Source organism: Nerophis ophidion, unplaced genomic scaffold (genome assembly GCF_033978795.1).
Source record: "Nerophis ophidion isolate RoL-2023_Sa unplaced genomic scaffold, RoL_Noph_v1.0 HiC_scaffold_201, whole genome shotgun sequence".
Lineage (NCBI taxonomy): Eukaryota > Metazoa > Chordata > Actinopteri > Syngnathiformes > Syngnathidae > Nerophis > Nerophis ophidion.
Genome location: NW_026907123.1, coordinates 1 through 15,810, shown reverse-complemented (window position 1 = coordinate 15,810; position 15,810 = coordinate 1). Strand labels below are relative to the sequence as shown.

General features: G+C 42.8%; 1 protein-coding gene across 1 annotated transcript; it reads right to left on the bottom strand.

The window, feature by feature from the left end:
- Positions 1 to 702: 702 nt before the first annotated feature.
- Positions 703 to 15,565, bottom strand: LOC133547832 (uncharacterized). Its single transcript, XM_061893329.1, has 12 exons — positions 15,403 to 15,565; positions 15,157 to 15,259; positions 13,930 to 14,033; positions 13,572 to 13,838; positions 13,370 to 13,463; positions 13,226 to 13,293; positions 12,937 to 13,128; positions 12,445 to 12,538; positions 11,746 to 11,873; positions 11,281 to 11,418; positions 9,943 to 10,005; positions 703 to 9,655 (listed from the first exon to the last, which is right to left on the bottom strand). Exons 2-12 carry the CDS (start codon positions 15,257 to 15,259, stop codon positions 1,472 to 1,474), a joined length of 9,435 nt encoding a protein of 3,144 aa, XP_061749313.1. The 5' UTR covers positions 15,403 to 15,565; the 3' UTR covers positions 703 to 1,471.
- Positions 15,566 to 15,810: the final 245 nt, after the last annotated feature.

Below are 15,810 nucleotides of genomic sequence, written 5' to 3'. Positions count from 1 at the left end.
AGAATAATAATAAGTAGTGTAGACTTGTTTAATTTTTCAATAAACTAAGGTCTTTTGCGTGTTGCTTTTCAGCCTTCCCGTTGTCTGCGTCTGCCTCTCACTCTCTTCCGGGTTGCACAAGCTGCTGTCTCTCGTTTCTTCCCCGTATGGATTGCTCCTGCTCCGCACCATCACGTTCTCTCCTTCTATACAGCGAGAGGTACAAACAAGACGGGGGGGTGGGGTACATAAACATGGTAAATTAGTGTCCCAATCACAATTGTAGTAGTAGCAGCTATTATGTATTATTATTAGTATTATTAGTGTGTGTGTGTGTATGTATGTATGTATGTATGTATGTATGTATGTATGTATGTATGTATGTATGTATATATATATATATATATATATATATATATATATATATATATATATATATATATATATATATATACACATACATACACACACACACATACATACATTCTCTACATCCTCGGGTGCTTCCTGCCATCACCCAGCCAATATATCATTACCTGCACATTACCTACCATCTCTGTATCCTGGTATCTGTACATTTAAACCCCATACAAACAAGACATGCAAACAGTCCCTGAGAGAATATACACATGTACAGGTAGGATCATTGGTTTCCCCAGGTGAACGTGGGTACTGACAGGGGACGCGACGTGAACGCTGATCCATTGTCCCCCAGCATGCAAACTTGCAAGCAAAAAGTGCATGAAACAGCATGAACAGAGCAGGGGAAAAATTCACCGACACCATAAGGACCAACAATAAAACCAAGGGACATAGGGAGGACTGTGGTTGAAGTATGTTATGCAAAGGAAAGTGACGGGACGTGGCGTGAAGGGTGCAAAGAAAAGGCGCACACAAGGCGGAGACAAAAAACAACAACAATTAGCCTCAACTATAGACATGAAAAAAAAGTCACTAACTAAAAGGCACGCAGCATGAGAAGAGCAGAGGTATTGCATGAAACAGCATGAAAAAAATCGATGACACCAGAAGGACCAACAGAAAAACCAGGCGTAATTGACGCGGAAACAGGTGCATGAGTCCAAAACGTGAGACAGATGAAACTAATGAGTTCAAATGGAAACAAAACTAGAGTGAAAAAAAACAGGAACCAGTGGCGTTTTAAAGAAACAGAACAAAACATGCTCACAAGACATACAAACACCAAACTAACAATACTTACCAACATAACAGAAAAAAGCAGGCAGCAAAAAACATTTCCACATCACATTTCTAGGAAATTATTCTAATGCAAAACCATTTACAAGCTAAATGTTGTCCCCTTCAGTCCGTCGGTCAAATCTAACGCATTACAATCTACAAGCTAAATGTTGTCCCCTTCAGTCCGTCATATAAATTATCTATTTACTAGTGGTTTTCCTGGTCGAGATGAAGGTGTTATATTTCGATGTGTTTATAGATCATTTTGATGATGTTTAGGGACTGTTTGACCCTACTCCATCTTAGACTCGCCGTCCAAAAGTCCCCCTCCATCAGCAAAATCATCTGCAAACACATCCAAGTCAAACATATCGCCTTCATCTTGAGCACGAAAACCACACAGGATGGCTTCGTGGTCACTGAAATAAGTGGACACCACTGCACAATCCACAGCATACTGTGTTGTTTTGACATAAACATGGTCAATTAATGTCCCATGCTCCGTAGTCGCTTGTGTTACATGCTGACTAAATCCATTTTGGCCCATTAATTTTGAAATTGATGAATGTTTAAGAAGGTCTTCATTAAAATCACCCATTATAACAATTGTGTTACAGATAGGATTTGCCCAATCAAGTAACTTAACCAGATTGGATTTAAAAAGTGAATTTGGATAACATGGCGGACGATAAATTACTGCCATCAAAATGTTCTCTTTGGCAAACAGGCACACTAAACACTCCAGATTTAAATCAGGCACCTGCAGAATCTCACAGTCCGAATTATCTACAACATATAGACCCACTCCGCCATGTTCTAGAGCTCTAATCTCAGCTAATTTGGTATCATTGCTGCTGTAACACAAGGCTCGGGGACGACTGTGGAAAGTGTATCCCTCTATTTGGACGCAGTCTGCTGACGATTGTGCACTGAGCCACGTCTCTGTGACAGCAATACAGTTAGGCTGTAAATGCTGCGTGCAAGACACCAAATGAGCTATGTGGTAGGTTAAATTTTGAACGTTCATTAAATACAAAGAGAAAGTCTGAGTGTCTAATGAAGGCTGTGGCTGTTCAAGGAGAAATTGGGGCATGCTATCCAATGCCTCCTTGACGGTGTCCTTGCAGTAAATGGCCTTTTCGTCAAAATCTGTAATGACAAGGCCGGAGATATCCCTAACACGGCTGAGGGCGACATACGCCTGCCCAGCTGCAAAAACTTTTCGTAAACACACGACAGCCTCCTCTACAGTTAAACCCTGCACTTTGTGAATAGTGCAGGCCCACGCGAGTTTCAGAGGAAACTGACGACGCAAACCGCCGCGTTTTGTTGCCGAATCCTCCTCGGGATCAATGGCAGTAGAATGCGGGCATTCCACAGCAGCATGGGAACGTTGCTTCCTCCTCTGGGAGCCTATGTTGGGGTCGTCAAATTTAACATAGACTGTTTTGGGGAAGTCTTCATCTCCTTCAATTTGAATATGAGTCACCGTTCCACATGCGCCATTGACCAGACCGTCTGCCACGTCAACATTCTTGCAAAGCATTACACGTGCTTTCGGAGCCAAACACAAAGTGGTGGCCAAACACGTGTACGAAGTTTTGGCGTGATGCCCGTCCATGCGCTCTAATTCGCCCGACTTCCTACTGTTGATGAAATCCTGTGCCTCGATTGTAAGGTAATCGGGACAGATTGCGAATAACCGCTTGAGATTGTGCTCGCCGGTTTGCCTATTTGTGGGATAAATATGCAAAGCTGCGCTCTCTTCCCCTGTCTCCCGGGACTTGAGGATATCGATGTCGCTTTGCAGTAGGGGGGTTTGCTTTGACCGAACTCTAAGTCTATTTAGCAGCTCAGAAAATACACTATCTTTTTGCCTCACCACTGTTTTTAGTTCTACCTTTTTAAAATGACACCAGAGGTCCACACCCACCTGCATGGTGTACAAAGGCCTCCCTTTAACGGGGGGCAACTGATAAAAGTCACCAACAGCTATAACACTAACGTTGCCAAATGGAGAAAAGTCCCCCGTCTGTTTCATTTGCCTTAAGCGGCCATGCACATAAGCTAAAAGATTATGATCTACCATACTAATTTCGTCAATGATTACAATTTGTAGGTGACCAAATTGAGCCCTCAAGGAATTTATCTTATCTTCACCCAGAGGGATATACGGTAAACTAACCTGCATGCCAATACTGAAGGTGTGGTGGATTGTGGCTGCATGTAAACTGTATGCAGCTATGCCTGTGGGAGCAGTTAAGAGTACGCAGGTTTCATCTGGTTGGTACAGACGCGACAATAGTCTACCTGCCTCGTACTGGATAGCTCTAATCAAATGGCTTTTTCCAGTACCTGCCCCACCAGTTACGAACACATGGAAAGGTTCTGGGGTTTTTCCCATCACCTTTTCTAGGCACCATTTCCTAATCCTATCGAAAATGCTCCTCTGCGTCGCATTGAGAGAATGGACCAGAGCTAAACCCTCCCTTCTAGACAAAACGTTGGTGTTTCTCTCCAATCGAGCTACTTCTTTACCACCAACAAACAAATCGGGGACATTTTCATCCGATTGAGCTAACTGCTCTTCCCTAATTTCCCCCTGCTGCTGCTCCCGCCTCTCCTCTAAACATTCCATGTGTTCGACTTGCTGTTCGGGACAAAGGTCCCCCCACGCATCCTCATCGACATTGCCTCCTAACATGTCCGCGATTTCCTGCGCATGCTCTAATCGGGAACAGTCCACTTCAAATTTTGCCCTGTTTTCCTCAACGACGTCTTGCACCGGCTGCACGGTCCCACCAGCCAGCACATAGCCTTCCTCATAGAACTGTTTGTAGAACTCAAAGCCTTCCGGCCTGAGTTCTAAATCAGTTCTATAAGGAAGGAACAACTGCAGCAAACTCTGAAAGTGGGCTTCCTCCTGTTTGTTTACTTTAAACCGCATATAGCGAACGACGGCAAACTGACTTCGCGTTCGGCGCAAGACGAACCCTAAACCCCCTTGAAGTTCAATTTTATTGTCTGAGTTTTCATTCTTGTAGAGGACACGATATTCCGAACAAAACGTGGCTATGCACATGTCCTCAAACACGTCATCATCGGGCCTGTTCTTATACCTCTCGACAACACTCGTCATCCACATGTTTTCCGTCCTAAGACCCTCTGAGGAAGCCCTTTGCACCAACACGCTGAGGGGTAAACTCATCCGCACAATGTTATTCCCTGTTGGAATAAACACGACCTTCCTGGAACATTCCTTCAAATGCATGCTCATTAGCCTATACACTGCCTCCTGAGCGCCGACATCTCTGTTGTGTAAATATACACTGCCCAGTTTCTTTAAAGCGTCTTTAGCAGAGAGATTTCCTAGTCTATTAGCTTCGTTAAGGGCATTGCTCAGTAACAGACCCATTTCGCTCTCTGACTTTGTGATGTACTTGATTATGTATATGATGACAGCGTAGGCGTCAGTGACAAAGCTAATGTCCAAGTTCGCGTTCCAACACTTCAACAAGTTCCTATTGTACTGGTTAACCCAGGTGTCGTTTACCCCTCGCCTATAAACCACCTTATTCTTAGTCTCCAGCCGCCTATAAGCGACCTCAAAGACTTCCTGGCTGATGCCCACACTGGCAAACAACTCTTCTGCGCTACCAAAAGGCTCCTCCCTCTCCATGGCTCTCTTCACTCTCTCCAATAACATCAGCGCAACCTCCTTTGGCATCTTCGGTCCCTCATCGACAAAACAGGTGCACTTCGGCCTGTTTTCTGAACTTTCATCACCCTCTGTCCCCGGTCTTTTTTTAGGACAAACACATTCTTTGATTTTGCAAATGAACGTGCGTGCAGAGACCGGTTTAGGAAAATTGAAACGGCATTTGGTTAGATTTTTGCGACATGACTTTGAATGCCGTTTCGAATGCGTTTGAACCGATGACACAACTTCAGATAGTGTGTCATCGGCAGAGGGTAGCTCACATGTCACATATTTGTCAATAAACTCTTCAACTTCTAAGTCTGTGTTTTTATAAATTTGGGGAGCTCCCTCAATCCAAAACAGCGCATGAACATGGGGGGACCCACGCTGCTGGAACTCAATTCGATAAAAGTAATCTACAATCTTGCCAACTGGTTGAGACGGGGACATGAGTACTTCCTTCAAAAAACAGTGCCACCTGTAGTCAAACATCCTCGCAGCTGTGACCGGGTTGCGACGCAACAGCTCGCACCTATCGGCCCACTCCAACTGTTCTACTGTCTGCTGTCTGCCTTCCTGTCTCAGGATGCTGGCAAGGAGATTCTGCCAGCGCAAATCAGCAGAAGAAAAAGAGCAGAACCATGTTGGTATCCCCAATTGGCGGACACAAGCCATAAGGTCTTTCTGAACGGAAGACCAAAAAGCCGGGGTCCCGCGAATGGGCCGAAGGAAACGAAAACCGTCATCGAACTGCAGCATGCGCTTCAGAGACTCGTCGTCTTTGAGCATGCCCGGGCTAATCTGCTGAGAATGCTGACCCCCCTTACCTTTACGCATCGCGACCGAAATGCTACTTATGACTTGGTCCATTTCCGACATATACTGGCTAAAGAATATGTATTCCACATTGCGCGCAAAACGGCCGTCGGCATGCATTATCCGATTATTGAAATAGCGCGACAACGTTAAGCGATGCATGCGGCTGGTGTGGAATGTATTTGTGCTCGTCGGAAACAGCACCGGGAAACACATCGCCTCATTTAATTTGTCAGAAAGCATTCTAACCGGACTATTACCTTCCGCGGGGGCCAGACATAAAACATCCTCAAAATACTGATCTAATGCTTCCTGACCGATATCAACAGGCATAAGACAAGTGTCCTGAAACATGCAGTGCTGTTGTCTGTCATGTAACATTTCATCTTGTACTATGTCTTCTGATACCTCTTCTTCCCCAAGTTCCTGCTCTACAGCCTCATCCTCACCGGACTGTCTGTCAACAACCTGGTCATCCTGACCATCCTCTACACCAACCTCTTCCTCCCTACCAAAATCATTCAACCATTCTTCGTTGAACTCAATGTCTTCATACAAGACATTGGTTCTCTTTAAGTATTCTATAGCCCGCCTGACACGCCACGAGTCAACAAATTGATACTCGTAGTGTCCTTTGTAAGTTAATTTCCGCTTTAACTTAACTTGAAGCAGAGACCCCTCTGCACTGGACCGCGGCAACACATTGGTGGTTTGTACAATGTTGGCCGGAACACAAGTAACGGGCCCATGTACACCATTCTGACCACCCTTAGGCAACGCCAACACCTTCATAAAGGGGATGCGTGGAGCTATCAGGTGCTGCTCTATGCTATTCAGACATCCCAGTTCTGGAGGAATGGGGTCTAAAGCTAAGTCGTTGTTCCAACATTCAGCTGGGATTTGACCTTTACTGATCTTACTATGACAAGTAAAGCAAATCCACAACTGACCTCTGGACTCAACAAGGAGACAGGGCTCAACACATTTATCACAACTATGCAGATAATGCTCACTAATGCAATTATTTGCAATGCCAGCCGTTGCTAAACTTGCTGCATATACTTCCTTCTCACAGCGCAGCACCTGATTTCTAAACAGCAGCCTATGACAAACACTACACACGTAATCCGGTCCATTTCTAACCTTATCCAAAAAACTATCCATGACAAAACCAAAATCTACAGACCTCTCCAGCCTCTGCTTCCGACTCAGCTGTACACTAGCTATCACTTGCTGCCTATGTTTTAAACTAACACTATACTGCCTTTTGCTGGCTCGTTTAACCCTCTCTTTGTGTTCCAAATGATCCTTGTATTTTCCTACACTGCTAGCTTTAGCCCTTTGTTTGTGTTCCAAATTATCCCTGTATTTCATTACACTGCTTGATTTAACCCTTTGTTTGTGTTTCAAATCATCCCTGTATTTTATTTGACTTGCCACTTTACTCCTGAGTTTAACCATTGCCCTGTGCTCAATATTATCCCCGTATTTTATTTGACTTGCCACTTTACTCCTGAATTTAACTATTGCCCTGTGCTCAATATTATCCCTGTATTTTATTTTACTCGCCACTTTACTCCTGAATTTAACCACTGCCATATGCTCAATATTATCCCTGTATTTTCCTACACTTCGTAATGTATAGCTCTCCCTGAAGTATAAGTCTTCACTATACATTTTCCTATAAAACCGGGCACGTTTCTCTCGACGTCTAACATTAACTGTATCCTGCAGTATTTTATCACACTTTAAAAACTTTTGGGCACTAGGATCCCTACTTATTGTACTGCCCTCTACAACCTCTATTAAATCTTTACCTAAATCTAGACAATCTACTGCCCGCCCCACTCCTTTCACAGAAGACCTAGTTCTACAGCCTATATCCCAGCCTAATTTACAATAACCATGACAACTTTGCAGTCCAGGCTTTAAAACGCAAACAACGCACTCAAAATGCTGGCCCCCAACATTCTGCAAGTAAATGCAATCTGCTGACAAACAATTACCGTTGCAACTATACTTTAGCCAACGACCATCATTAAATGTAAAAATGTCAATGCCTAAATAATCTGCAGTGGCCTGGATTTCAACCTCTGTGGCCCAAGTCTTGACACGCTTCATCCTGGACTGCTTGATATACTCTAAAAGAGACATATCGCTCCTCAAAAGACCCCGATACCTAGCCTCATTTTTTTCTAGCTCTCTACAGGCTGCCAGCCTAATCTTACGATGGTTCTTCTGTGAACCACTGACAGCCTGAGAAACAGCTCGGAAAAAGCAGTTCCCATCCGGAACTATTTTCTCGTTAAGGCAGGGAACACCTAAGTAGCCCACCTCTTTATGCACCAGACCACCGACTTTCATAAAATCTACTTTTAATTGACAACACAAAGCCCTACAAACGTCATCACCAAGGGGACGGAAAAACAGTTTCCCACTCTCTGATGCAGTGATAAACTCGACATCAGAGTTGGCTAAAACGCTATCAAAACGCTTGGCTTGTTTAGACATGCGTTCACGGGAAAAAATTTTACGCTTTTTGCCATCAGTGGCAACATATTCTGCTGTTGAGCCACTACTAACTTCACTTAAAAAAGTGATAACAGAAGCGCCAGACAGTGCTGGGCTCGCTTCATCACCAGCCACAGTCTGACACACAGATGGGGCTGCAAAAATGTTTTCATGGTCACTAAATCCTGGTGCTGGAGCAGTGCTCATCTCTATGAAGCCACTCTCCACAGAAACACTGGATTGCGCGTGGCTCACAGCTTGACCTGCATCACTCTCAAACAAGGAGGTGGTGGCACAAACATTGATGTCACTAACCTCAGGTGCTGCAGCAGTGTTCATCTCAAAGATGCAAGTCTCTACTGAAGCTCCAGACAACGCTGGACTTGCACCTACACTAACCCTAACACCACACAGCTCAAAAGGCTTCAGCCCTGGACTGAGAGCATCAGCCAAACAACAGATGTAGTGATGCAGGTCATCTAAACAGGAAAAGTGCAGTATTACACTGGTACCATTGCCATCTACCAGGCCACAGCTACTACGTGAGTGACTGTCGACCACAGCAAACTGTCCATCCTCACAGATGATGGCAGATGTAGATGTTACCAGTGTCAGCAGACACATGCTGTACTCTCTAAAAATTCCCTCTAATCCGTTACGCAAAGTCACAAAGGGACCATCTTCCTGCTCAACACCCACAGCACCTGATGTTGGGTGTGAACTAAAATGGAAACTAAACAACTGCCCGTCAATAACTACATTACTAGGTAGATCCGGCACCGACAAAAAATTCGACGGGTGGCTAAATATACCCAGGTTGCGCAAACTACTGTAAAATTTGTCTCCGGAATACAGGATACGATCGAGATCCTGTGTCTCCCACGAAAACACGCTTTTCACCACATGCTTAGCTATACTACTTGAAGCAATTGTCATGCATTGCATCCCTCCGTAATTAAACCTGCTATCCCCCTGGTGAAAAGATCCCCGCACAACCTTAGCTAACCTAATTCCCCGACGATCCCTCTCGACCATTGCCACACGACTGCGGACGGACTGAGTTTCACCAACACTACCACTATCAGTGGGGAGAGGAACAGAAGCAACCTTCTCTTTGAAGACCTGCAATGGCACCTGGGCTTCCTCCTGGACAGAAGGCTCCACAGCAGGCTCCTCCCGGACAGACTGAGGATCACCAACACTATCACCACGGAGAGGAACAGAAGCAACCTCCTCTTTGAAGACCTGCAGCGGCAACTGGGTTTCCTCCTGGACAGAAGGCTCCACAGCAGGCTCCTCCTGGACGGACTGAGGTTCACCAACACTACCACCATCACTAGGGAGAGGAACAGAAGCAACCTTCTCTTTTAAGACCTGCAGCAGCACCTGGGCTTCCTCTTGGACAGCAAGCTCCCTGATGACTGCTGGCTCCCCACGGACCGCTGGAACCTGAAATTGTACATATGGTGCATCTTAACACTAACTGTACGTTCACACAACAAGTGATGAGTCCAACTCTGTACTGGGGGCCATGATTTGACGATGGGAACTGAAGATCCCGGGAGACTTGGTGGGAAGAAGGTCATTAAACATAAATAACATTGTAGCATGTTGGAACGAATGCAGAGAAACCACCCAACATGAAGTCATGATCTAAACACCCACCGGGCTGCCGCAGCGCCAATGATCACCAGTTGTGTGAATGCAGAGTAAGGGGAAAGAATGGGGACACCAACCTGCTCCCTCCGTCCGGCGCGCCTGATGGCCACACGTCTCTGGCGACACCTCCCAGGAGAAGCCTATTGAAATTAAAAGACATTTATAGAGACTGTTTAAGTCATACTTTATTGGATATTTTACAATTATGTATCATGTACTGATAAAAATGTCATCATCATCAATTTTTATTCCTTTCATGAAAATGCATATATACATGACACATAAAATTGACACTCTTTTGTTTTATACATTACCATGATCAGAAAGGAGCAGATGGAAGAATCATCTATTTATCTGCCCCCTTCTAACACAAATTTAAATGACTATAACTGTTCCCTCCACCAACACCTGAACTCCAATGTACTTATTAGATTTCCTTTAAGCATTTTCACAATAACATGTCCAATGTAAGGGCAAAAATCATTTTGATATGCTTCCAGTTTTGTCTTTTAATAACTCGTTTTAACTGCAAAAAAATACTTACAACTTTTTAAGTCTTTGTTTAGAGAATTGCATGCTTTCACACCAACAGACAAGCACATTCATTTCAAATTTGTTCGCACTCTTGGATGTTTAAAGTCATACGACCTTCTATTTATATGTCCTTCAGAAGAACTATTTCTCGCTTTGAACATAATTACTTGAGTATTCAATTCTACAGTATCTTTTAGTTTTAATACTCCTGACCTAATGAAGAGCAGATTTGTGTGGTCTCTAAGTCCTACTGTCAAAATGTTACAAATGGCTCTTTTCTGTTGAAGAAGTAAAGGCATTATGTTGCTGGGACATGTATTTCCCCATATTACTGATAATTGAAATAAGGTAGAATAATTGAGCAAAATTCTCACTGTGTTATACAGAAAACTATATTTAACCTTGTTCAAAATAAATACGTTTTAGAAACATTTTTCACATGCAATATATGAGCTTTCCATTTCAACTTTTCATCTAAGAGGACTCCAATTGGCAATTTTATTAGCACGCTGTCCTGTTGAGGTGTTCAGGAAATGTACCACCAAGGAAGACCCAGGACAAGCTGAAGAGACTATGTCTCTCAGCAGGCCAGGGAGCACCTCGCGATCCCCCGTAAGAGCTGGTGGAAGTGGCTCAGGAAGGGGAAGTCTGGGCTTCCCTGATTGGGCTGCTGCCCCACAACCCAAGCCCGGATAAGCGGTAGAAGATGGATGGATTATTACACAGAGAAAAAGTTGTATACACATGTATTATATATCCGTCCCTTAGATTTGTTATTGATGGATGGATTGTTACACAGAGAAAAAGTTGTATACACATGTATTATATATCTGTCCCTTAGATTTGTTATTGACATGAGTAGAAAGAAGTTATGACATTACCTGGTCAGGTGGTGGGACAGCAGTGCAGTCAGAGTCAGAAGAAGGAGCAAAATCCTCCATGGCATCCAACATAGGACTGCTGAACCACACGGGGTTGGACGGTATGGGAAAAGACTGTTGCACCGGCTGTGTTCCAGCCTTCCAAACATAAAAAAAAAAGGTCAGTTAATTTTATGTATACAGAATGAGAAATGTTAGTGAGCAAACAATAGCCAGAGAGTGTGGTAACTTTTCTAAAGGTTTCAGCCAACTCAAGAGACATGCGTAACACACTGATAAAACGTTTAATGTTTTTGTTTTCTTCTAATGACGGTGACAACCCTCATCAAAACTAGGCTTATACCTAGCATAAGATATCAAAAAGCTGTAAAAAACACGACTATGCTGTTTAATCAGCAACACCTGTTTCTTGTAGGGAGGCCTCATCTTATAAAATACAGACAACGACTCACAACAACACATTACCTTTCCCTTCTGTCCAACCGTGATCCAACTCTGGGGATTGTGGCGGCGGCGTTTGCGTTGGGGCAGGGGGTGTGGCCCCATCACCGGCACCACCACCTGGGCAGGTGGCGACGTTCCTGTGACACGCCCTATGTAATGAAAATAAGAGATTGCGTGTTAAACACTTGTTAATCCAAGCAAATATATTAAAGACTTGGTTTTCACTTGTGTAAATAAAATCTTAATTTTTTTTACTTAGCTTCAGAAAGACAACATTAGAGAAAAATGTTTTGTAAATTAGTTGTAGGACCTGCTAAAATATGCAACATATTCCCCCCAAAAATCTCAAAATATTAAATCTGGTGTAATTGGAGCCTTGAATAGGTCAATAATTCATAATGACCACTTTTAATGTTAATAATTTTTCAATCATGTTTTTAAAATGTGCCATTAAAAAAATGACATGCGAGCCGCAAATATTTACTTATATATTTATATATAAATATATAAATATTTACACTTTGGGCACCCCTGCTGTAGGTCAACATTATGTCTGTCAATAGAAAAGCCTTTTTTGAAAGAAAAAAAACAAAGTATGCAATATTTTCACCTAATAAAATTTGTAAGTGGGATATTTGAAATTATATAATAGAGCCTTAAAAAGGTCAACAAGTCATAACACCATCGATTTTAAATCATTATTTGAACAATGACACTTACGAGCGAGGACCTCTGTGACAGGGGGCATTGGGGTCCATGACTGCCGCTCTGCCATCTTCCTCCAAAAAACCGCAGATGCAGTGACGCAGGCCATCTAAACAGGAAAAGTGCAGTATTACACTGTTACCGTTGTGATCGACCCAAAAACAAGTCAGTTTATTTAATGTATACAGAATGAGAAAAGTTAGAGCAAACCATAGTCGGAGACAGTGGCAACTTTCAAAGGTTTCAGCCAACTCGTTACGAGACATGCATAGCACACTCCAATAAATCATTCACTATTAATTGTGATGTTTGTGACAACTAAATATAATCAAAACTATGCTTATACTCAGCATACGATAACCTCAAAAAGCTGTCTAAATACACGAGTGTTTTAGCTGTTAATCAGCAACACCTATCATTCACTCCTATTTTGTCCTTTGAGAACCTCGTCTTATAAAAATGTGCACTGTTAAAGTACAAAGACAGCGGCCAACTGCAACACATTACCTTTCCCTCATCACCAACCCCAGGCCACCTCCGGGGATCTAGGCTGTCCGTCCGACGAAGGGAAGGAGACGCAGGGGGGTCAGGTGCGAACAGGGAAGGAGACGCAGGGGGGTCAGGTGCGAACAGGGTGAGCGCAGCGTCGCACAACAGCTTCACCAGGATGGGCGAGCCACCTGTGTCGCTGAGGTGCACCTGAATGTCAGATACAGAACACATTGGCTCCATAAGTGTATCAAACACCAGACATCAAATTAGGCTGTCATAACAACTGTACATTTGCTGTACTTACGCCGTCCGAACACCACAGCTCCAACCGATCCAGCGGGAAACTGCTGGCCACAGCCACATATGGGAGACCTGAACCAAATTTAAGGAAAATCATACTTTCATACATTAAAATTGCGCCAGCGCAATGATAAAAGCATGAACATACCCATGCGTGTTGCAACGCGGTGGTGCTCCTGACGCAGCTGATCCTGCAGGCCCACAGGCTTGTTCAGACGCGGGGGGAAGTCCAAAACAAACACCTAGAGACAGACATTTTAGAACATCTATATCTTAAAATACAATAAAAAACACTGGCTGCTGAAAACGGCTGTACAGTAATATACAACAAAAAGTGAAAACAAACGCACATTGGGCCAGCGGCTACGGACACTGGTCAGGAGCGCGTCGAACTCCCGACCGGCGTAGAGGGGCCCACGGCCCAGGTCGTTGCTCGGGGCCAGCACGCAGACGACATCCGGGGTCCACGTGAACTGCAGGTGCCCCACCTCTGTCTTCAGGTCAGCTGCACCTCCACCTGGAACAGACAGAAAAGAAAAAGAGAGAGGTACCTTGGGTAAGACGACATCCCTATCGACCAGGCCTCTCAGGTGGGAGCAGCCGATGACGAAGACAGTCTGAAACAACAAACACTTTGCCTTAGAACCGACTAAAGAACCATGACTCCTAAAAACCAACGCAGTCTTTACAAAAGAGAAGAACTAGTACCTTCTTCTCCGGGTGGAAAGTTGGAGGGACAAACTTCACCTGACGGCCAGTCAGGACCGAAGTCGGCCACCTTCGCACGCGGTGGCGGAAGCCAGTGCCGCGACCTATGTAATGAAAAGATTGTGTGTTAAACACATGCTTATCTACATTTGAAGAGTACCTATAAAGCAGGTAGCCCATAAGAACCAGATGAGTAGGCCGCTGGCCTGTTCTAAAGATAGCTCAAATAGCAGCACTTACCAGTGAGCTGGCTCTATTTTTAAAATGTTATTGATATAATAGCTAGCTGGTCTCGCTTCGCTTGACATTTTTAATTCAAAGAGAGACAAAACTTAAATAGAAATAGAAAATCAAAGAAAATATAATGATTTGTCTTTTTTAGACATAGCTTGGTCTAATCTGTTATTTATTCAAACAAAGTGCAGATAGAATTTTAACATTAAAAACATGACATCAAAAATCAATCTTAATGAAAAATTACTAATGGGTTCATAAATTCGTATATTTAAAAAAAAGATTAGAATATGCTATTTGTTCTCATTTTTTCCAATTAATTATAAAGTCGAAATTGAAGATAAATTATGTCACAAAATGTAATTTCATTCGTGTTTTCTCCTCTTTTCAATCGTTCACTTAAGTGTTTTTTTTCATCATTTATTCTTCTCAAAAAACTGTAAAAGGAAAAAAAATGCACGACGGAATGACGGTCTAATCTGTTATTTATTCAAACAAAGTGCAGATAGAATTTTAACATTAAAAACATGACATCAAAAATCAATCTTAATGAAAAATTACTAATGGGTTCATAAATTCGTATATTTAAAAAAAAGATTAGAATATGCTATTTGTTCTCATTTTTTCCAATTAATTATAAAGTCGAAATTGAAGATAAATTATGTCACAAAATGTAATTTCATTCGTGTTTTCTCCTCTTTTCAATCGTTCACTTAAGTGTTTTTTTTCATCATTTATTCTTCTCAAAAAACTGTAAAAGGAAAAAAAATGCACGACGGAATGACAGACAGAAAGACTCAATTTGTCTATATAGATAACATATATAGAGATGTACTAAAGGTAAATAGAGGAAATTGGCAAATTTTCTGCAATTTAAGTGTGAATCAAACTGGTAGCCCTTCACATTAATCAGTACCCAAAAAATAGCTCTTGTTTTCAAAAAGGTTTGCTGACCCCTGCTATAATGCATACGATAAGCTGTTCTATACTTACGGGCGACAAACTCGGGGACAGGAGGCTTTGGAGTCAATTCCTGCTTCACTGCCATTTGAAGCTTGGCGGCTTGTGCCCGCTTGTAACCCTTGGCACGCGGCATCTAAACACACACACTCAGAGCTGTTAAGGTGTCGCAAAGAAAAGAAAGATCAGATTTAAACTTAGTCAAACTTATTCCACATAGGGTAATGACTGTTTATTTCCCTCGCCCTGTTGTCAATAAATAAAATATATCAAACTCACCTTAGCAGGAACTATGTGATGGAAGTGTATCCAGTGAGTATGTCTGTGTGGTCTTTCAGTGAGTGTGTCTGTATGCTATATTTATGTATAACTGTTATGTATATGCGCGTTTGTCTTTATTTTTGCTCAAAACTCTGAAAAAATTCACCAGAAGCAGTTCACACAACCTGTAATCAGAGAATAGACATTTGGTTTAGTTTAACAGCAAATTGTGTATATTAAATGCACAAACCATCATGGGCCCATTTCTCCAATCTGAGAAACATTAATTAAAATGTATGAATCGTAGGGATGTAACTGTACACACAAATTTCAGTTCGGTCAGTACCTCAGTTTAGAGGTCACGGTTCGGTAAGAAAAAAAAAAGTGTTATTTTGGTAAGTTATTGACAAATTAGCAAAATGTTCC